Below are 22558 nucleotides of genomic sequence, written 5' to 3' on the forward strand. Positions count from 1 at the left end.
GGGGGACACTGGACGGTGTAGACACAGCCCCCCTCGCCGGAGACATGGCCCCCCACGCAGTAAACACCGCCCCCCCATGCCGGAGACAACGTTTGGGACACGGTTAAGGATCACGCATCCCATCATATGAAGCTTCATTTCAGAGGAAACTAAATTTTCTCTCTTTCAGACAGAAACGTTTCCATAAGTCGGACGGCTGAACGTCCACATTGATCAGCTTCATGGTCGGTTTGTTCCTGATGAGTCTGAAGCCAAATGTTTGGTTTCTTTTCATCTAAATGCATCATATTCTGGCTGCACGTCTTCCTGTCTCTCTGAAAAGCATCAGAATTGTTGTTTCCGTTTCCATGGCAACGACCCGAAAGCATCCAGATGGAGGACGTTCGTTCATCGGCTCTGTGTTGGCTTTGTTTTCTTCCAGACGACAACATGTCGCAGGATCTGTTTGGTCCAGGAAGTTCAGCTTGCAGTACAGAACCTCAGCCAGACTGCGATTCAGAGACCCCCAATGACCAGCTGAGGGACCCTGGGTGTCCCCCCGCTTCCCTCCCGTCTCCTCACCTCCACTTCCTCCAGTCGCTGTGCGCTCTGCATCGAGTGGAAGAGAACCGCGGCGGTCTGGAGGCCCTGTGGTTCAGTCCCGATGGGGACATGGTCTTTGTGACTGTAGACACCATGAGCCGGCTCCTGGACTCCGTGGTGGCGGCCTGCAGAGACCCCTTGGCGATGGGACCCCCTGACTCCGTGCTGCGGGCCTGCCGGGTGGCGGCCCGATCCACAGAGCTCTTCTGCTCTCAGAGGCCGCTGTCGGCGGAATTGGTGAGGCGAGTGGAGGAGGCGCTGAGGGAGCTGACGCAGATGCTGCTTCACAGCCAGGTGAGGCACGTTAGCATGCACATCTTAACTTGAAAGCATTAGCATACATGTGTTTGCATGCATGCTTTAGCATGCACGGCTTAGCATTTATACCGTAGCATGCACGCATTACCATGCACGCGTTAGCATGCACGTGTTGGCATATATGTGTTAACATGCATGTGTTAGCATACATGTGTCAACATCCATGTGTTAGCATTGATTCGTTAGCATGCAGGCAATGGCATACATGTGTTAGTATGCACGTGTTAGCATACATGTGTTAGCATTCATTTGTAAGCATGCAAGCATTAGCATACATGTAGTAATATGCATGCATTAGCATGCACGCGTTAGCATGCACACATTAGCATGCAAGCATTAGCATGCACGTTTTAGCATGCATGTGTTAGTATTCATTTGTAAGCATGCAAGCATTAGCATACATGTAGTAGCATGCACGCTTTAGCATGCACACATTAGCATGCACGCGTTAGCATGCATGTGTTAGCATTGGTTTGTTAGTGTGCAAGCATTAGCATACATGTTGTAGTATGCATGCGTTAGCATGCATGCGTTAGCATTTATGCATTAGCATGCAAGCATTAGCATGCACGTGTTAGCATGAATGGGTTTCCGTTCTTCAGCTGCAACATGAGCTGCATGGCTACAGCAGGACGGTGGTCCAGACCGTGTCTGAGTTTCAATAGAAACTCCTGGGTTTAGCTACCTAAAGCTAGCTAAATCTAGCTTCATCCTCATCCTCTGAGATGAAATTATCAAAATTATTGAATTTGTTTTTTACGCTGGTTTTAAGATGAAGCTACCAGTGTTCGTAGGCAGAGATTAAACGACGAACCCCAGGAGGAAACAGCCCGGTTTGCAGCTAACGCACCTTCAGAGTCGCATGGACGGCTTGTCATAGAGAAACCGGGATGCAGCGTAATTTCCTTCCATACTAAACGATTAAAACAAAATCTTTTGAAATTTCTGGGGTCGTTTAATGTTTATGGTCCAAAATGTTATTAATGGTGTTTTTAAGGTGCTTTTTTGTTCCCCTAACAAATGTAAACCAGGACGTCCATCTCAAACGTTGTCGTATCTGTGTACTTCCATGTAGGGATGCAACTTTTCATAGAATTAATAAGTATAACAAGAGGTGATTAAAGTTTACGTGACATTAAACGCATCACTTCCAGTCTGTATGGGCTTCCTCTGGTATCACAACAGCTGTTAATGACAGATCACATGGTCGCTACGGGAACAGCAAGCCGGCGTTAAACTTGCACTAATTCTACAGTGTTACGTCAGAAGCCTTCAGCATTTCACGCGCAGAACAACAGATTATAAAACGTGCGGGCGCATCCATTCTCTGAAATACTGCAACTCTTTTTACGTTAATTCGACGTAATTCCACTGGATTCTGGAAGCAGCTTTGCACTGATTTACGGGACATTATGGCAGCAGCTGCACTGCTGCATCTGGTCTTACAGGCTTCCTGTATCTTACAACATAAATAAAAATGATCTGTTGTGGTGCTTTAAGAGCAGCAGGATCAGCCTGAAGGTTCCAGCCTAAAACACAATTCACATACTTTAATTCTCTTTAAAGAGAATTGAATAGAAAGATATAAAGAACAATAATGCACCATTGCACTGGATCATGAAGTGGCTGACTGCATTTGGTCTAGTTAGTGTTTTAATCCTCGCTATACTCTGCAAAACGACATCCACAAGCTAGAGACCTATAGTCACTGTTGGGATTTTCATTCCTGCAGGATGATTAGTAGGAAGTTGACTGATGCTGGAGCTGAGATACACAGGAGTTGCCACCTTCTCTTTTCAGTTGGTTCATCCCATTTACTTGTATCGCTGACCTCTTTCCCGCTGCATAGTTGTCTTCCAGATGCCACGATGTCAGTAGTTCACAAATCTGAACAAATCGATCTTAACTGACAATCTGAAATAAAACATATTTAGTTATAAAATGTGATGTGCGTGAATTAAAAGTAACAATTCTGAGATAAAATTATGTGTCATATGATATCCTTTCCAAGCATAAAAAAAGGGAATGTTTGACATTGTTTGTGGATTAAAATTTACTCAGGTGTTAATGTGTTAACAACCATCTAAGAACATTTTCTTAGCTTTCATTTGGTGCAACTTTTAATACTATAGCATCATCCTCTGGGAAGCTACAATGAAAACAAGGATATAATATCCCAAAGTTGGCACTGTTTTTGAAAAACTTCATCTTCATCTTCATCTTCAGCCGCTTATCCGGGGTCGGGTCGCGGGGGCAGCAGCCTAAGCAGGGAAGCCCAGACTTCCCTCTCCCCAGCCACATTTGCCAACTCTGCGGGGGGGATCCCGAGGCGTTCCCAGGCCAGCCGAGAGATGTAATCCCTCCAGCGTGTCCTGGGTCTTCCCCGGGGTCTCCTCCCAGAGGGACGTGCCTGGAACACCTCACCAGGGAGGCGTCCAGGAGGCATCCTGACCAGATGCCCGAGCCACCTCAACTGGTTCCTCTCGATGCGGAGGAGCAGCGGCTCTACTCTGATCTCCTCCCGGATGACCGAGCTCCTCACCCTATCTCTAAGGGAGAGCCCGGCCACCCTGCGGAGGAAACCCATTTCAGCCGCCTGTATACGAGATCTCCTTCTTTCGGTCACGACCCACAGCTCATGACCATAGGTGAGGGTAGGAACGTAGATCGACTGGTAAATGGAGAGCTTCGCCTTCTGGCTCAGCTCCTTCTTCACCACAACAGACCGGCGCAGAGTCCACATTACTGCAGACGCCGCACCAATCCTTCTGTCGATCTCACGCTCCATCCTTCCCTCACTCGTGAACAAGACCCCGAGATATTTAAACTCCTCCACTTGAGGCAGGACCTGACTCCCGACCCGGAGAGGGCAATCCACCCTATTCCGGCTGAGGACCATGGTCTCAGATTTGGAGGTGCTGATTCTCATCCCAGCTGCTTCACACTCGGCCACGAATCGCTCAAGCGAGAGCTGGAGATCACAACCAGATGAAGCCAACAGGACCACGACATCTGCAAAAAGCAGGGACCCAATCCTGAGGCCACCAAGTCAGATCCCCTCAACCCCTCGGCTGCGCCTAGAAATTCTGTCCATATAAGTTATGAACAGAATCGGTGATAAAGGGCAGCCTTGGCGGAGTCCAACCCTCACCGGAAACGAATCCGACTTACTACCGGCAATGTGGACCAAGCTCTGACACCTGTCGTACAGGGACCGGACAGCTCGTACAAGGGGGACCGGACCCCATACTCCCGGAGTACCCCCCATAGGAGCCCCAGGGGGACACGGTCGAATGCCTTCTCCAGGTCCACAAAGCACATGTAGACTGGTTGGGCAAACTCCCATGCCCCCTCCAGGACCCCAGAGAGGGTATAGAGCTGGTCCACTGTTCCACGACCAGGACGAAAAACCACACTGCTCCTCCTCAATCCGAGATTCGACAATCCGGCGGACCCTCCTCTCCAGGACCCCTGAATAGACCTTACCAGGGAGGCTGAGGAGTGTGATGCCCCTGTAATTGGAATACACCCTCTGGTCCCCCTTCTTAAAAAGGGGGACCACCACCCCAGTCTGCCAATCCAGCGGTACTGCCCCCGATGTCCACGCGATGCTGCAGAGGCGTGTCAGCCAGGACAGCCCCACAGCATCCAGAGCCTTAAGGAAATCCAGGCGGATCTCATCCACCCCCGGGGCCTTGCTGCCAAGGAGCTTTTTGACCACCTCAGCGACTTCAGCCCCAGAGATAGGAGAGTCCACCCCTGAGTCCACCAGCTCTGCTTCCTCATCGGAAGACGTGTTGGTAGGATTGAGGAGGTCTTCAAAGTACTCCCTCCACCGACCCACAACGTCCCGAGTTGAGGTCAGCAGCTCCCCACCTCCACTGTACACAGTATTTATGGAGCACTGCTTCCCCCTCCTGAGCCGCCGGATGGTGGACCAGAATCTCCTCGAAGCCGTCCGGAAGTCTTTCTCCATGGCCTCGCCGAACTCCTCCCTTGCCCGAATTTTTGCCTCAGCAACAGCCGAAGCCGCATGCCGCTTAGCCCGCCGGTACCCATCAGCTGCCTCCAGAGTCCCACAGGCCAAGAAGGCCCGATAGGACTCCTTCTTCAGCTTGACGGCATCCCTCACTGCTGGTGTCCACCAACGAGTCCTGGGATTACCGCCACAACAGGCACCAACAACCCTACGGCCACAGCTCCGGCTGGCCGCCTCAGCAATAGAGGCACGGAACACAGCCCATTCAGACTCAATGTCCCCCGCCTCACTCGGGACATGGTTGAAGCTCTGCTGAAGGTGGAAGTTGAAGCTCGCTCTGACGGGGGACTCAGCCAGACGTTCCCAGCAGACCCTCACAACACGTTTGGGTCTGCCCGATCTGACCCCACCATCTGAGCCAATTCACCACCAGGTGGTGATCAGTTGACAGCTCCGCCCCCCTCTTCACCCGAGTGTCCAAGGCATGTGGCCGCAGGTCCGACGATACGACTACAAAATCGATCATCGAACTGCAGCCCAGGGAATCCTGATGCCAGGTGTACATATGGACACTCTTATGTTGGAACATGGTGTTCGTTATGGAAGAAGGTCCAGCCCCTCTCAAGGGTTCTGGTTCCAGAGCCCAAGCCATGCGTCGAGGTGAGTCCAACTATATCTAGTCGGAACCACTCAACCTCGCGCACAAGCTCAGGCTCCTTCCCCACCAGAGAGGTGACGTTCCACGTCCCTAGAGCCAGCTTCTGCAGCCGGGGATCGGACCGCCAGGGTCCCTGCCTCTTGCTGCCGCCCAGCTCACATTGCACCCGACCCTTACGGCTCCTCCCGCAGATGGTGAGCCCACGGGAGGTGGGGCCCATGTAACCCTTTCGGGCTGAGCCCGACCGGGCCCCATGGGCGAAGGCCCGGCCACCAGACGCTCGCTCTCTTACCCCACCTCCAGGCCTGGCTCCAGAGGGGGGTCCTGGTAACCCGCGTCCGGGCAAGGGAACATTTCTGCCCAGGTTGGTCGTCATCATAGAGGTTTATGAGCCGTGCTTGGTTTTTGAAAAACATCAACAATAAAACTACATGGCTCTTACGGCAGGCGTAGCCAAGGTCCAAGATCAAAATAACTGCTATATTTAGTTAATTTAGACCTTGAAGAATGGGAAAAATATCAGTTTGCATATGTTTGATGAATGAGGTCAAATTTGAAGAGGTCTAATACTCCATTTATGCATGTAACTGATTTGGGAGACGAACAAAACTGTCCAACTGTCTGTGTTTCATGTTTCATCTGTGTTTCATCCGGCAGAAATGGACCTTTAGATTTAACTTTTCATCTAACCTGCAAGTTGCAGATTTTCCCTGTTTCAAACTTAATGAAAGGAAAGAAATTATGTCTCCAAAGACCTTACAAACTTCCATGGGATTAAAAATGCAATTATTTCTCCCGGCAGGACGTCCCTCCGTGATGTTCAGCATGAAAATAAGGGAGACGGCCATCATAATTAATTTCTACATTAAATTCCTTCAAAACAAGTTGAAACGCTTCCTTGGTTGGTTGGACTCTGACAGAGGTTTTAATTCTACTGCAGGATTGTTGTGTTTGTGTCGACTAACAGTCCTATTTTAATCCTCCACAGCATCTGGAGAATTCAGAGTAAATTTGTTTTAACATTGATGTTTTACTGAAAGCTAAACAGATGAAGAGTCAAAATGTTCAGCAGTTGATCTTTATTTTCATTCTGTTTCCAAGATTTTACTCCATTTTGTAAAGACATGATCTCAGTTCGACCCTGTAGGGCAACATCAGTACGTCTGTCTGTCCATCTCACATTAGCAGCTAACGCTAAGACTGCACACTTAACATTAGCCGCTAACGCTAAGACAGCACGCTTTCACATTAGCAGCTAACAATAAGACTGCACGCTTTCACATTAGCTGCTAACGCTAAGACTGCACGCTTTCACATTAACCGCTAACGCTAAGACTGCACGCTTTCACACTAGCAGCTAACGCTAAGACTGCACGCTTTCACACTAGCAGCTAACGCTAAGACTGCACGCTTAACATTAGCCACTAACGCTAAGACTGCACGCTTTCACATTAGCCGCTAATGCTAAGACTGCACGCTTTTACATTAGCAGCTAACGCTAAGACTGTGGACTCTTACGTTAGCAGCTAATGCTAAGACTGCACACTTTCACATTAGCAGCTAACGCTAAGACTGCATGCGTTCACATTAGCAGCTAATGCTAAGAGTGCACTCTTTCACATTAGCAGCTAACGCTAAGACTGCACGCTTTCACATTAGCAGCTAACGCTAAGACTGCACGCTTTCACATTAGCCGCTAATGCTAAGACTGCACGTTTTCACATTAGCAGCTAACGCTAAGACTGCACGCTTTCACATTAGCAGCTAACGCTAAGACTGCACGCTTTCACGTTAGCAGCTAGCGCTAAGACTGCACACTTTCACATTAGCAGCTAACGCTAAGACTGCAGACTCCCACATTAGCAGCTAACGCTAAGACTGCACGCTTTCACATTAGCAGCTAACGCTAAGACTGCACGCTTTCACATTAGCAGCTAACGCTAAGACTGCACGCTTTCACATTAGCAGCTAACGCTAAGACTGCACGCTTTCACATTAGCAGCTAACGCTAAGACTGCACGCTTTCACATTAGCAGTTAATGCTAAGATTGCACGCTTTCACGTTAGCAGCTAACGCTGAGACTGCACACTTTCACATTAGCAGCTAACGCTAACACTGCAGACTCCCACATTAGCAGCTAACGCTAAGACTGCACGCTTTCACATTAGCAGCTAACGCTAAGACTGTGGACTCTCACATTCGCAGCTAACGCTAAGACTGCACGGTTTCACATGAGCAGCTAACGCTAAGACTGCACACTTTCACATTAGCAGCTCACGCTAAGACTGCAGACTCCCACATTAGCAGCTAATGCTAAGACTGTGGACTTTCACATTAGCAGCTAATGCTAAGATTGCACGCTTTCACGTTAGCAGCTAACGCTAACGCTTAGACTGCACGCTTTCACGTTAGCAGCTAGCGCTAAGACTGCACACTTTCACATTAGCAGCAAACGCTAAGACTGCAGACTCCCACATTAGCAGCTAACGCTAAGACTGTACGCTTTCACATTAGCAGCTAACGCTAAGACTGCACGCTTTCACATTAGCAGCTAACGCTAAGACTGCACGGTTTCACATGAGCAGCTAACGCTAAGACTGCACGCTTTCACATTAGCAGCTAACGCTAAGACTGCACGCTTTCACGTTAGCAGCTAACGCTTAGACTGCACGCTTTCACATTAGCAGCTAACGCTAAGACTGCACGCTTTCACATTAGCAGCTAACGCTAAGACTGCACGCTTTCACATTAGCAGCTAACGCTAAGACTGCACGCTTTCACGTTAGCAGCTAACGCTTAGACTGCACGCTTTCACATTAGCAGCTAACGCTTAGACTGCACGCTTTCACATTAGCAGCTAACGCTAAGACTGCAGACTCCCACATTAGCAGCTAACGCTAAGACTGCACGCTTTCACATTAGCAGCTAACGCTAAGACTGCACGCTTTCACATTAGCAGCTAACGCTAAGACTGCACGCTTTCACATTAGCAGCTAACGCTAAGACTGCACGCTTTCACATTAGCAGCTAACGCTAAGACTGCACGCTTTCACATTAGCAGCTAATGCTAAGATTGCACGCTTTCACGTTAGCAGCTAACGCTGAGACTGCACACTTTCACATTAGCAGCTAACGCTAACACTGCAGACTCCCACATTAGCAGCTAACGCTAAGACTGCACGCTTTCACATTAGCAGCTAACGCTAAGACTGTGGACTCTCACATTAGCAGCTAACGCTAAGACTGCACGCTTTCACATGAGCAGCTAACGCTGAGACTGCACACTTTCACATTAGCAGCTAACGCTAAGACTGCAGACTCCCACATTAGCCGCTAATGCTAAGACTGCGGACTTTCACATTAGCAGCTAATGCTAAGATTGCATGCTTTCACGTTAGCAGCTAACGCTAAGACTGCACGCTTTCACGTTAGCAGCTAACGCTTAGACTGCACGCTTTCACGTTAGCAGCTAGCGCTAAGACTGCACACTTTCACATTAGCAGCTAACGCTAAGACTGCAGACTCCCACATTAGCAGCTAACTCTAAGACTGCACGCTTTCACATTAGCAGCTAACGCTAAGACTGCACACTTTCACATTAGCAGCTAACGCTAAGACTGCACGCTTTCACATTAGCAGCTAACGCTAAGACTGCACGCTTTCACATTAGCAGCTAACGCTAAGACTGCACGCTTTCCCATTAGCAGCTAACGCTAAGACTGCAGACTCCCACAATAGCAGCTAACGCTAAGACTGCACGCTTTCACATCAGCAGCTAACGCTAAGACTGCACACTTTCACATTAGCAGCTAACGCTAAGACTGCAGACTCCCACTTTAGCCGCTAACGCTAAGACTGTGGACTCTCACATTAGCAGCTAACGCTTACCTGATTTTTTCCCGGAGTGTCTTGCATAATAACTTTACGCCACCGTCATGACAAGGTTTATCCTGCTAACATGGCTGCAGGCTCGCTGACTGAACATGTAGTTTTACTCTGCAGTGACTCAGGCGTACGGCGGGTGTCATTAAACAGATTATTGCTGAGGAGGGAAATGAATTAAATTTAATGAAGTGTTCCATGAAGGCAGCACCGATCTGTCTCTGAGAAACTAATCCCCTCGCAGCAGCAGCGTGGTGCTCCTGGTAGGTCCGACAACAAGCCAGGATAACGCCGAGTGAATTAAAATCACAGGAGTCTCATTAGCTGCTGATTAATGTGGAAGGCCAGGATTGTAACTGCCATGAGAAGAAGCGTAGTTTTCATGGTTCTGATCCAGAAAGTTGAAAGTGCATTTTAGATTTAGAGACTTTGAGGGAGCTGAAAACATATTGTTATGTTTATGTTTGAGCATATAAGCCTCAGCAGCCTGGAAGCCAAAACAATTGTCATTTTCATCCATCAGACTGTACAGGTGTCAGACGTGGAGGATCTCAAGACATACAGATGATAAAAATGCAGCTTTTAGGCTTTACAGCTGAAGATGAGATTGTTTGTGTTTATTAAAGTAATAAACCAGTAAAGTATAAACCTGCTGATGTCATGTTTATGTACTGCAGAAATCAGAAGGTGGAATATTTATGATCATAATCTTTTAAAGGTGTTAAAGGTTTGGAAACACCTTCCTTTTCAGTGCAGGTGATATCACCTTGAGACGGATCTTTTTTCTTGAAGACTGAGCTTGAATGACCTTGTTCACTTTCTTGGTTTATTGTGTTGGATTAAATGTAAAGTAGTTTTTATTTTTTCACCTTCGGTAAAATGTGTATTTTATAAGAAAGAATTTGTATCAGTTGATCTTTGTTTTATAGCGAGTCTCAGACGGCATTAGCGCCAAGTCAAACATTAGCTCCTCCACTGCTAATGCTAATCCTGTATTGCTACTTTCTACTTGAAATGAAATGAAAAATACTTATTAATCCCCAAAGGGAAACTCAATATTGCAGTAATAATAATAATAACTAGAGGAGGTCTTGTTCCGGAGGCTGATGGCTGCTGGCAGGAATGATCTTCTGTATCTTTCAGTCTTGCATCGGACCTGAAGAAGCCTCTCACTGAACACACTTTGTTGTTTCATCACTGTGTTGTGGAGAGGGTGTGAAGAATCCTCCATCATCTTCATCAGCTTGTGCAGCATTCTTCTTTGGACAATCAGCTCCAGCGGCTCCAGAGTTACTCCAAGCACAGAAGCAGCTTTCTGGATCAGTTTGTTGATTCTCTTCAAGTCTCTGGTTCTGATGCTACTACCCCAGCAGATGCTGCAAAGCTGACTGCACTCTCCACAACAGACTTACAGAAGATATGCAACATCTTGGTGCAGACGTTAAACCATCTGAGCTTCCTTAAGAAGTACAGTCTGCTCTGACCTTTCTTGTAGATGTAGTCAGTGTTGCATTTCCAGTCCAGTTTGTTGTCCAGCTGAACTCCAAGATACTTGTATTCCTCCACCACCTCCACCTCCTCTCCCAGGATGGAAACAGTGCTTTGCACGCCCTCCGAACTGGCATGAAATCCTCAGAAAAAAAATACCTAATTAGAGGTAATATCTGAGAAGACTTGTCCTTTAAAAAAGAAAAATCAAGATAGCAAGTCAGAGCTACGACCATTTGCTGCCAACAGACGGCGCAATCTAGAATGGAAATTTGTAAACAGTTGAGCATTTAAAGTTGTTGCAGCAGCATTTTTCGCCCCGTTCCAGCGTATCTCTGAACGGAGTTGGCTTCCAGTCTCCTGACCACAGATCCCCACTCAGCGTTTTCTGTGTGGAGATGATAACCTTTCAGCAAAGTGGAGATTACTGAAGAATTCTCATTTTTCCTCTCAGGTAATGAAGTCTTCCTATTTCTGACGTTTGGAGAGCACTTCATGGATCTGCCCGTCAAACTGATTGTTAAAGACAATTTGGAGATGATGGGGAGGTCAGAGATGAAGGCCAGGGGTAATTATAATCCTGGAAGCAGCTCCTGACACCATCAGACTGCCAGCGGAGGAAAATCCTCACTCTGACATCGTTCTAAAACATTCTGACACCAGACTAATCTATTAAACATGCCCTTCAGAAACAGTTTCATAGTTGTGGTGGGATACAAAGTGTTTCCCATCACAAAGGGACGAGGGGAGCATTGTGAGTTAAAAATAGACGGAAACACAGACTGCGATGATTTACACATCTTATGAAGTCATACAACAACATTTCAGATGAGCTTTGGTCCAGAGAAGGCAGCGTGTTTCTCGATCCTCTTCATGATGGAGCTTTAACCTGCATGTGTGGATTTCAGCCTGAACTGGGTTCACACTGGTTTCTGGAAGCTTCCTGAGTCCATGCACTGGTTTCCAGTAGAGCAGCGTTCTTCATCGCATGCGGCTCTCTGATTCTTGCCTTGCGGCTCGTGAAGCAGCCGCTGGCTTTCTGAAAATGCATCTAAACAAGTCATAATGATCCTCAACGCTGCAGTTCTCTCCACAAACAAGAGCTGCAGGCTGCTTGCAGAAACTCTGCTGTCCCAACGGCCCTAACTGACCCTGTCAGAGTTGCCAGTTCTGGATGATTTCAGCTGCAGCGAACTCCACCAAAGAGCTGCTCCGTCGGTAGCTCCGTATATATCATGAAAAAGAAACGCCCACATTCTGGAGGCATTGTTGGGGGTGGCGGCTCTCCTCTTGTCTCAGTATACTGAATGCAGCTCTTGTTGAATTAACACTGAGGATTACTGCAGTAGAGCATCATGTCTGGTTTAAATGCAGTTTATTTATCCCCTGCATACAGAGATTCCTTCTATGATGATAATAATCTAACGCTGTAGATGGTGAGAACTCTCTGTCCATCTGAGAAACTGCAATGTGCTGAAGCCAGAGATCCGTCATGGCTCAGTAAAAACGTCCCTTCAAGCTGAGTTGTTTTGGGAGAAAGTGTTATTTTCTCTCCAGGTTGTCCCATCTGGTCTGAAGTCACAGCGTTAAACCATGAAGGAGCGATCAGAGCGACGGCTGCTTCTTCTGTAACTCTTCTTTATGTGACAGACATTTTTCCCACAAAGGGAGAGGAAAGCAAGCGAGCAGTAGATGTTTGGAATCAATCTCAGGTCTTGGAAATTAGTTTCTGGAAACAGAAGAGAGGTGGCTTCTCTGATGTTCGCTGATGGCTGTAAAACTTCCTGCTCAGCTCTAAAAGAAGCCATTCTTCTGTAAAATGTTATTTTTCCTCGGTGTGATTACACGTCAGACCTGTCGGAGGGTGAGTGAAGCTCTCCTCTGACCAACCTTTCTGCTGCTGCAGGGACAAACATGCAGCAGCAGCGTCTTACCGGGGACTAAAGGGGAAAATGGAAGCAATTTAGGACATTGATGAGTCAACACTACAGACATTTAACACTGTTATGGAACAAATGTAGAAAAGATGTTGAGATTAATTTCCTTCATCTGCATTTTGTCTCTAAACTAGTTTTTCACTGATGTGAGTTCAGGCAAAACACTGTGCAAAAAAAAAGATCTAATAATGATTCCTGAAGTAATAAAAATCCACTGATCTGTTTCTTTTCTGTTGGACTTTACTTTCAGCATTTTCTCACGTAAAAATAGTTCACAGTCCCGATACGCTGATCAAACACATACCAGGACGCTGAGGGGCGGCAGCGACGAGTCTCAGTCGAACTGCGTCAGGTTGACTTGAGTCAAATAAGGCGCTCGGCCTCGGCGTCACGGTCCGAGTGAAGCAGCAGCGACAACGTGACACTACACAGCTCGCGACCAGCTCTGGTGACGCTGTCAACACACCTTCTCTGATTGGTCCGTGGTTTGTTTGTAGCAAGCAGCAACCTCCGGCGGTGAAAAGTGAAGCCTAAACCTGCAGTTCCCCCTTCATCCACTAGGGGCTCCAAAACAGAGCAAATCCCCACAGACTCCCATGTTAAAAAGACCAACTTCACAGCAGGAATAAACATGTTTACAGCAGGAATAAACATGTTTACAGCAGAAATAAACATGTTTACAGCAAGAATAAACATGTTTACAGCAGAAATAAACATGTTTACAGCAGGAATAAACATGTTTACTGCAGAAATAAACATGTTTACAGCAGGAATAAACATATTTACAGCAGGAATAAACATGTTTACAGCAAGAATCAACATGTTTACAGCAGAAATAAACATGTTTACAGCAGGAATAAACATGTTTACTGCAGAAATAAACATGTTTACAGCAGGAATAAACATGTTTACTGCAGAAATAAACATGTTTACAGCAGGAATAAACATATTTACAGCAGGAATAAACATGTTTACAGCAAGAATCAACATGTTTACAGCAGAAATAAACATGTTTACAGCAGGAATAAACATGTTTACTGCAGAAATAAACATGTTTACAGCAGGAATAAACATGTTTACAGCAGAAATAAACATGTTTACAGCAGAAATAAACAAACTCCGGTTTAAAAGTAATTTAATCTCGAAGTTCGGCATATTTAGGGGCGTGTCCTTTTGATTGACAGGTACCCAATCTCCCGCTTCAAGTCAGAAGAACGTAGAACAACCGCGGTTTTTAGTCGATAAACAACGTGACTTAGCTTTAGCCCGCTTACCTCCGTTAGCTGGTTAGCTCCTGTTATCTCCGGGTTAGCTCGTAGCTACAGGAAGTAGCTCGTAGCTACACTCACAGCCCCCCTCTCAGCTCCACCTCTTTGCCCATATTTGTATTTTCCGGGAGAGACGACACGCATGCCAATTCATCCCTCGCCGGATTAGTTTCCGGTGAGGGTTGGACTCCGCCAAGGCTGCCCTTTATCACCGATTCTGTTCATAACTTTCTAGGTGCAGTCTAGGTGTTGAGGGGATCCGACTTGGTGGCCTCAGGATTGGGTCCCTGCTTTTTGTGGATGACGTGGTCCTGTTGGCTTCATCTGGTCGTGATCTCCAGCTCTCGCTTGAGCGATTCGCGGCCGAGTGTGAAGCGGCTGGGATGAGAATCAGCACCTCCAAATCTGAGACCATGGTCCTCAGCTGGAATAGGGTGGATTGCCCTCTCCGGGTCGGGAGTCAGGTCCTGCCTCAAGTGGAGGAGTTTAAATATCTCGGGGTCTTGTTCACGAGTGAGGGAAGGATGGAGCGTGAGATGGACAGACGGATCGGTGCGGCGTCTGCAGTAATGCGGACTCTGCGCCGGTCTGTCGTGGTGAAGAAGGAGCTGAGCCAGAAGGCGAAGCTCTCGATTTACCAGTCGATCTACGTTCCTACCCTCACCTATGGTCATGAGCTGTGGGTCGTGACCGAAAGAAGGAGATCTCGTATACAGGCGGCTGAAATGAGTTTCCTCCACAGGGTGACCGGGCTTTCCCTTAAACTTAGGCTGCTGCCCTCGTGACCCGACCCCAGATAAACGGCATGAAGATGAAGATGAAGATGACGACACGCATGCCGCTGCCAAGATGGCGATGGTAGGAACCGCCCACCGAGCTTCAATTCAGCTCTTCAGAAACCTACGGGTGACGTCACGGAGGCTCCGCCCATCTTTTCTATATCGTTTTTGTAGGATGCAAAATGAAAAACAACAACCTCAGTTTGGAAAGATAAACCATAATTTCATCATGGATAAAATATATTGCTGTGTGAATTATTCGGGCAACGTATTGGGAGTCGGCGTGTGAAGGCCTTACAGGAATGAGAATAAAAGCTGGTGGAGCCATCGTTTCATCTAAATGCCCGACTTTCTCGTCAGCAATGAAAGAGCGGGATGAGAATCCTCTGGAAGTGTCGGGAAAGGCATTCGGAGCGTTTTCCATCTTTAGAAATAACGGCAGGAGTAGCTGCAATTTACCCAGCGGAGAGCCCACCTTCAGACCCGCTTATGTCCTCAACAAGAGCTCATATTTCAGTCTGGCTTCCTGCAGGAGTCGTTATGCTGTTGGAGGAAGGAGATTGGATGGAGATGATGTCATATCACATCCGCAATCCCAAGTGGCGCCAGTCAAATGTCACTGTCTTCAGCTGTCGACGTATTTCATGTAATAACCTTTCAGAGTGGTTTCCTCTTCAGCATGTCATCCTTTCGTCTACTGGAAGAACTTTTATTGCCATCTTGAATATGTGATCCAACACGGTTTATGTGTTTCATCCCCAAATCAACGGCCCCCCCCTGCACCTTTTATTGCTCCACTGATAGAAACGCTTTTCGCCCTTCAGTCATCCAAATATAAAGCTTGTTGGAGAAAATATGGTTGTTTAGTCCTGACGTGTCGTCTGCAGTCAGGAAGTAGAAACAGAAGCCGGTTACTTACAACTTTTACTGGTAAAATAAATGTTTTCTCTTTAACATACAAGAATTCTTTTTTTTAATGCAGAATTTTAAACATGATAAGATTTAACTTTCCATAGAAACATCCAGCAAAAGAGCAGATTGCTGAACTCCACCTGGATGGCGTACTTCCCACAGAAAGGACAAGAGCTGGATGGCCGGAGGCTGGACGAGGTCTTCCTCTTTCTGTTTGCCGGGAAAATCAGATGTTCTGAGAAATGTTAAACTCCACCACGAGTCCAGCGGTGTAGACTGTACATGTGTGGGTTTCCGTCTCATCTAGTGAGGAGGGCTCGCGTTTCTGCACAAAATCACTTCCAGGAACAAGAAATGTCACCTTCCTACGATCCAGGAGACGTTCCAGCCATCTTCCATCATGATGGAGCAGCGTGCCACAAGGCGGATACGCAGACAGATGGATCGGTTTCTCTCTGCTGCCTTGGTTACGTACGTAATTTGGTCCGTTTTCAAGGAGCTTAGCTTCCATTACTTGATGCAGAAAATGGAACAATACCACCTGAAACCACCGGGGGCAGTGTTGCATCACTGACGCCAGCAGAAGGAACAAACCAGAGAAGAAGAGTAACATGGAAAAAGACGATGCACAAATCGCCAAATAAAAAGCACCCGAAGAAGACCCAGAAAATGTTGAGAACAGCAAAGAACTTTGTGATTTTCTTCTTCTTCTGGTGTTTTTGGAAAGTTGCAAATAACTTTATTTACCGCTACCAACCGGTGTCAAGAGTGCCTAAGTGAACTCTGAACTCAGTACTGTCCACTAGTGGACAAACGGACGTAAAGACCGTAGCGATGTAAGAGAAGCTTATGAGGACGGCGTCATGTGACAACGATTGAGACGGACGTCCACATCTACGTAAGTACGGGAGCATAAATGGACATTTAGACTTTTATTCAGTTGATTCAACTTCTGCACAACGCAGCGGGAACAAAGTCACGTTCATGCCAAGGAAGTAAGTTTCCTTTCACACCAGGATCGTCCACCAGACCCGGTCCAGTTGGGGACTGGTTCAGTTTCTTCCACATTAAGACTTACGCGGCACTTCTCAAACCAAGCGAAGCTTTGAAATGATGCGTCACTAAAAGCAATGCTATCTAGTTATTACTGCAGGAGATGACGAGACGCGGTGAAGAAGAAACTGGTTCTTCTGTTGGTTGAAGCCATGAAGTTTCCAGCACATAAGTTTTACCAAATTCTTCTCACACATGCTAATGTTTTGTTTTTTTTACCCATGATGCACTTTGTTTTGTAATCTCCTAAAATAGTGCAAATTATTCAGATGAAATATGTGGAGTTTGTGTGTAAAGGATGCTAAAACACGCGCAGCCAATGGAGGGAAGTTAAACTAGGTGAAACGAGCAGCGAAGGACCCCCCAACCCCGACCTGAAGTTCATCCCTGTAGTCGGAGTCGGATCCAGGGCTTGTTGCCTTTCCACCATCTTCAACCATTCTCCTCTGACCAACTGGACCTGTGGCTCGGTAATTCAACCCATTAAGATCACATAAGGGGGGCCGGAGTCTCAGCCTCTGACCAGTCGATAACATGGAGAACCCAGCTACGTCGTCCAGGCCTAAAACAACACTGTTACTACTGGACAGTACTTTGTCACAGCTCAGACGTTTTGGGCAGAACTTCCTCAGATTATTCTTTATATTCGACTTTAGGTCCGTCAGTTTCAACAGATCTGATTGGTCAGGATGTGGCGCTTTGATCTTTTGGCCGCAACATAACCTGCTCTGGAGCAGCTTAGCCGTTCAGCAGAAGTTACCGTGCTGGTTTACTCTGGTAAGACACGTTGTCGTACGGAAAACTCAGGGTTAAGCCCGAAGTTACGCCAATAACAGAAAACTCAGCTTCGTGGTACAGACCTCAAGTCTCGTCTAATAAGAACCAAAATGTTTCCAAACGCTGCCTTCAGACCCAATCAGTAAATCTCACGCTCCGTAACATTAGCTGCTAGCTTCCTACTGGCTCTGTTGTCCATCTCCATAAAGTGTCCGGGCAGCAGCGCAGCTTTAACTTCCTGCCACACTTTACAGCTGCGTTTCCTCATTTCATCGTTATAAAAGATAATTGCTTGTAATTGAGTCGATGTCCGCCCCGCGTACACACACACGCATATACACACACACACACACAGACTAGACATTAGTCTACATCTGCCTGTAGGGCTGCTTTGCTGCCACTAGGGGGCTGTATGTTAAGTATGTGGAGCTTCAGGAAACCAGGTGAAACATCTGCTTAACGTTGGAGTAAAACTAATGTTGAACGATGAAGACAGTCCATCTTTGGATCTTCATGTCTCTCTGACGCTCATGTAGCATCGTCTGTCATGTCTTACCATCTCACCTCATGAAGACGTTTCCTTTTCATTATTTATTTATTTTTTTAGATAGGTGTTTTCCCATAGACTGTATATAAAAGATGGGCGGAGCCTTCGTGACGTCCCCCGTAGGTTTCTGAAGAGCTGAATTGAAGCTCGGTAGGCGGTTCCTACCATCATCATCTTGGCAGGGACATGTGCGTCGTCTCGTCCGAAAATACAAATATGGGCAAAGAGGTGGAGCTGAGAGGGGGGCTGTGAGCGTCATGGTGGATGATTGACATTGAGCGAACTCCGAGCTTTCTGTAGCTAAGAGCTAACCGAGCTAACCCAGAGATAACAGGAGCTAACCAGCTAACGGAGGTAAGCAGGCTAAAGCTAAGTTACGTTGTTAACCGGCTAAAAACCGCGGTTGTTCTACGTTCTTCTGACTTGAAGCGGGAGATCAGGTACCTGTCAATCAAAAGGACACGCCCCTAAATATGCCGAACTTCGAGATTAAATTACTTTCAAACAGGCGAGTTAGAAAAAAATTCACTCCCCCCACAGTTGTCATGAAGGTAAACCTGAGCTATTAAACCTAAAATGGATTTTTGAACCAGGCTGTAAACATGTTTATTTCTGCTGTAAACATGTTTATTTCTGCTGTAAACATGTTTATTTCTGCTGTAAACATGTTTATTTCTGCTGTAAACATGTTTATTTCTGCTGTGAAGTTGGTCTTTTTAACATGGGAGTCTATGGGGATTTGCTCTGTTTTGCAGGCCCTAGTGGATGAAGGGGGAACTGCAGTTTTATGCATTTCCACATGGGCTTCACTTTTGACCGCTGGAGGTTTCCGCTTGTGTTTTCCTTCAGCAGTTTCTCCCGTAAGCCTGGGTGAAGCTTGAGAGGAGGAAGAGGAGGAGGATGAAGGCCTATCAGGGTAGAAAGCTTAATAACAACCTGTTTCCTTTACTTGTCTCATTATGTCCTGATAGCAGTCTGAGGCAATCAGCTGCAGAGGCTTCACAAAGCAAATTGAATCTGCTCTTTAATTTTCCTCCATGTGAGTGAAGAGCGAATCTCCGCACGCCGCCTCCTCCTGCTTTCGCGGTTTATCAGGGTTGTATGAGGTTAGCGCAGACTGCACAGCGGTAGCAGCTGTTTTCTCTTTCATGCTCGTAGAAATAATAACACAAGACGGTTTAAAGCTGCTCCCAGTTATGTTATAGACGAACTGATTGGATTATTATCAGGTTTCAGTGTAGAACTCTGCAGAGCTCCACTGAACCCATTAAAACCACCCCACCTCACTTGAGGAAATCAGGAGGGGGTGGGAAACAGATCTGGGGCTGACAATTAACAATGAAATGTGGCAGGCCACTCTTAGGCGTATACCTGGATCCTCAAGATGTGCACGTCTTGGTCTGATACAGCTGAAAGTGGTCTTAAGAGCTCATCTCACCAATGCGAAGTTGGCAGACATGTATCCTGACACAGACCCCTCCTGCCCTCGTTGCAAAGGACATCCAGCGGATCACATACACATGTTCTGGCCGTGCCCGGCACTTTCCGCTTATTGGACAGACATTTTTTGGTACATACACAAAGATCTTTGGGAAAAAAATCTCCCCCAACCCAATGAGTGCTTTATTTGGAATTACTCCCTCGACTTGCTCTTGATGTTATCGCATTCACTACTCTCATTGCAAGAAGGGGCATCTTGCTCCCCTGGAGCAGCAATCTCCACCAAGCTTTATTAAATGGATTAGAGAGAGATAATGTATTTTCTGAAATTGGAAAAAATCAGATTTACCTTAAAAAGATCGACACAACAATTCTTAGAGGCCTGGACCCCTTTTTTTTTTTTTTTTTTTTTTTTTTTTTAAACTATTCTAAGGAACTACAAATATCTCTTGGTGAGAGGAATGCTGAAAATAAGTAGTTTTTTCTATTTGTTTATTTATTTTTGAGTATTTGATTATTCAATCTTTTTTTTTTGGTTTTATTTTATTTCATTTTTTTCTTTCTCTTCATGACTTTTTACATGTGTAAATATACATCTGTTTTATTTTGTAATTATTCTCATATGGTTATTTTATTTTTTCACTATCTTGTAAGAATCTGTCAACTGAGGGCATGTGCAAACTGCACAAAAGAAAATGTTTCTGTAACTGAACCCATATTATGTTGACTAACAATAAATACATAAATAAAAAATAATAAAAAGATCTGGTTGGAGGTCTGGATGGAGGTATAGTTGGGGTATAGGTAGGTCTGGGCGATTAATCGGATTGTAATCTCAGTACGATCTGGGTTTCCAACCATGATAAAACTATAAGGGTGTGATTATTTTTGTCTCTGCAGTTTCCTCTCCTGCTGTCTTCAGCTGCTAATCGAGCGTCTCTGGCGTTGCAGCGCTGTGCTGTAAACTCCTCCCACAGCCGCTTTGCTTTCATTCAGACACTGTTGCCAACTTGGAGACTTTCTCGCTAAATCTGGAGACTTTTTTTGTTTTTAGTTTATACCATTGTCAGTGACAACTGGCTGCATTATTTTCCTATACATAGTTCGGCCCGTTAAACACTGTAATATCCCTCCGTTACGGGGCGTTACCATAGCAACGCGTTAACCAGCTGGTTCAGATCAGCCGTCTTTTAACAGGTGGATGAGAGAAACGCGCTGCAGCCGTTGTTTGGTATAAAACGTACATCCAGGCCAATGTAAAATAGTTCCTATATAAGCGGTAAAAGCCAATTAAACAACTCGGAACCGTACATTAGACGGTTATAATGGTCGATACGGCGTCTAGAACACCACGACGCGCAGCGTTGTTTATAAATACTGGATAATTGTTAAATTATCGAGATCTCAATTTCAGTCAAAATAATCTTGATTATAATTTTTGTCATTATCGAGCAGCGCTAGGTATGGGTGGAGGTATAGTTGGAGGTATGGGTGGAGGTATAGTTGGAGGTATGGGTGGAGGTATGGGTGGAGGTATAGTTGGAGGTATGGGTGGAGGTATGGGTGGAGGTATAGTTGGAGGTATGGGTGGAGGTATAGTTGGAGGTATGGGTGGAGGTATGGGTGGAGGTATAGTTGGAGGTATGGGTGGAGGTATAGTTGGAGGTATGGGTGGAGGTATAGTTGGAGGTATGGGTGGAGGTATAGTTGGAGGTATGGGTGGAGGTATGGGTGGAGGTATGGGTGGAGGTATAGTTGGAGGTATGGGTGGAGGTATGGGTGGAGGTATGGGTGGAGGTATAGTTGGAGGTATGGGTGGAGGTATGGGTGGAGGTATGGGTGGAGGTATAGTTGGAGGTATGGGTGGAGGTATGGGTGGAGGTATAGTTGGAGGTATGGGTGGAGGTATAGTTGGAGGTATGGGTGGAGGTATGGGTGGAGGTATAGTTGGAGGTATGGGTGGAGGTATAGTTGGAGGTATGGGTGGAGGTATGGGTGGAGGTATAGTTGGAGGTATGGGTGGAGGTATGGGTGGAGGTATAGTTGGAGGTATGGGTGGAGGTATGGGTGGAGGTATAGTTGGAGGTATGGGTGGAGGTATAGTTGGAGGTATGGGTGGAGGTATAGTTGGAGGTATGGGTGGAGGTATGGGTGGAGGTATAGTTGGAGGTATAGTTGGAGGTATGGGTGGAGGTATGGGTGGAGGTATAGTTGGAGGTATGGGTGGAGGTATAGTTGGAGGTATGGGTGGAGGAATGTGGGTGTTGATGCTGAAACTGTGTTTAACCCTGCGGGAAGCGCTGTAACTGGTGAACAACAGATGGTTTCCAGCTTTAACTCCGTTTCTGGAAGCCTGGGAGTAAAGGCTTATTTTCTGACTCAGTTCCAGGCTGCAGAGAAGCTGACGGAGTATCTGATGGTGCTGGGGAGCAGCAGCGTATCAAAGTCTTTCCTGATCCGCCACATCCTCTCTGAGATCAACGCGATGGCTGATCAGCTGTGGCAGGCCTCCCAGGTAAACAGTGCTTGCACCTCCACCCATCCCTTCTTTCTCCATCTTTGGGTTTGTCTCCAGCTGCTTCTGGTGTCAGAGACACGTCTCACCTTCTTTATTTATTTCTGCTGCTTTTTCCTTTCATCTTGTTTCCTTTCAGCCGAGTGTTTGACTATTGACTTGTTGCCTTGGTCACCGTAATCAATACTGCATCCCAGCGTTTCCGGCCGGCGACGTAGCTTTGGCTGCAGCCTGACTCAAAGGCCAGGCAGCAACCTTTTTTCTTTTAAAATGGAAATGTATAAATGAACTGGATGATTTTCTGCCTTCATACCTCCTGCTGAGCCCCCCTCCCTCTCTGCAGGGTCCGTCATGCTCATTTGTGGTTGTTTTTCTCCTTCAAGAGGGACTCTCGAGTCAAACGGCAAGAAGAGAATTATCAG

At 46.6% G+C, this 22558-nt stretch overlaps 1 protein-coding gene across 1 annotated transcript in view; it reads left to right on the plus strand.

Annotated features, from left to right (window-relative positions):
* mei4 (meiosis-specific, MEI4 homolog) overlaps positions 1 to 22558 on the plus strand; it is a gene marked incomplete at both ends in the record, with an annotated part of 46177 nt that overhangs the window by 1350 nt on the left and 22269 nt on the right. The window contains 2 exons of the mRNA XM_079255680.1: positions 422 to 876; positions 22005 to 22136. Coding sequence (XP_079111806.1) covers positions 422 to 876; positions 22005 to 22136 — 587 coding nt within the window. The remainder of the gene's footprint in view (positions 1 to 421; positions 877 to 22004; positions 22137 to 22558) is intronic.

The sequence above is a fragment of the Telmatherina bonti genome (assembly GCF_933228915.1).
Source record: "Telmatherina bonti genome assembly, chromosome: 16".
NCBI classification, from domain to species: Eukaryota; Metazoa; Chordata; class Actinopteri; order Atheriniformes; family Telmatherinidae; genus Telmatherina; species Telmatherina bonti.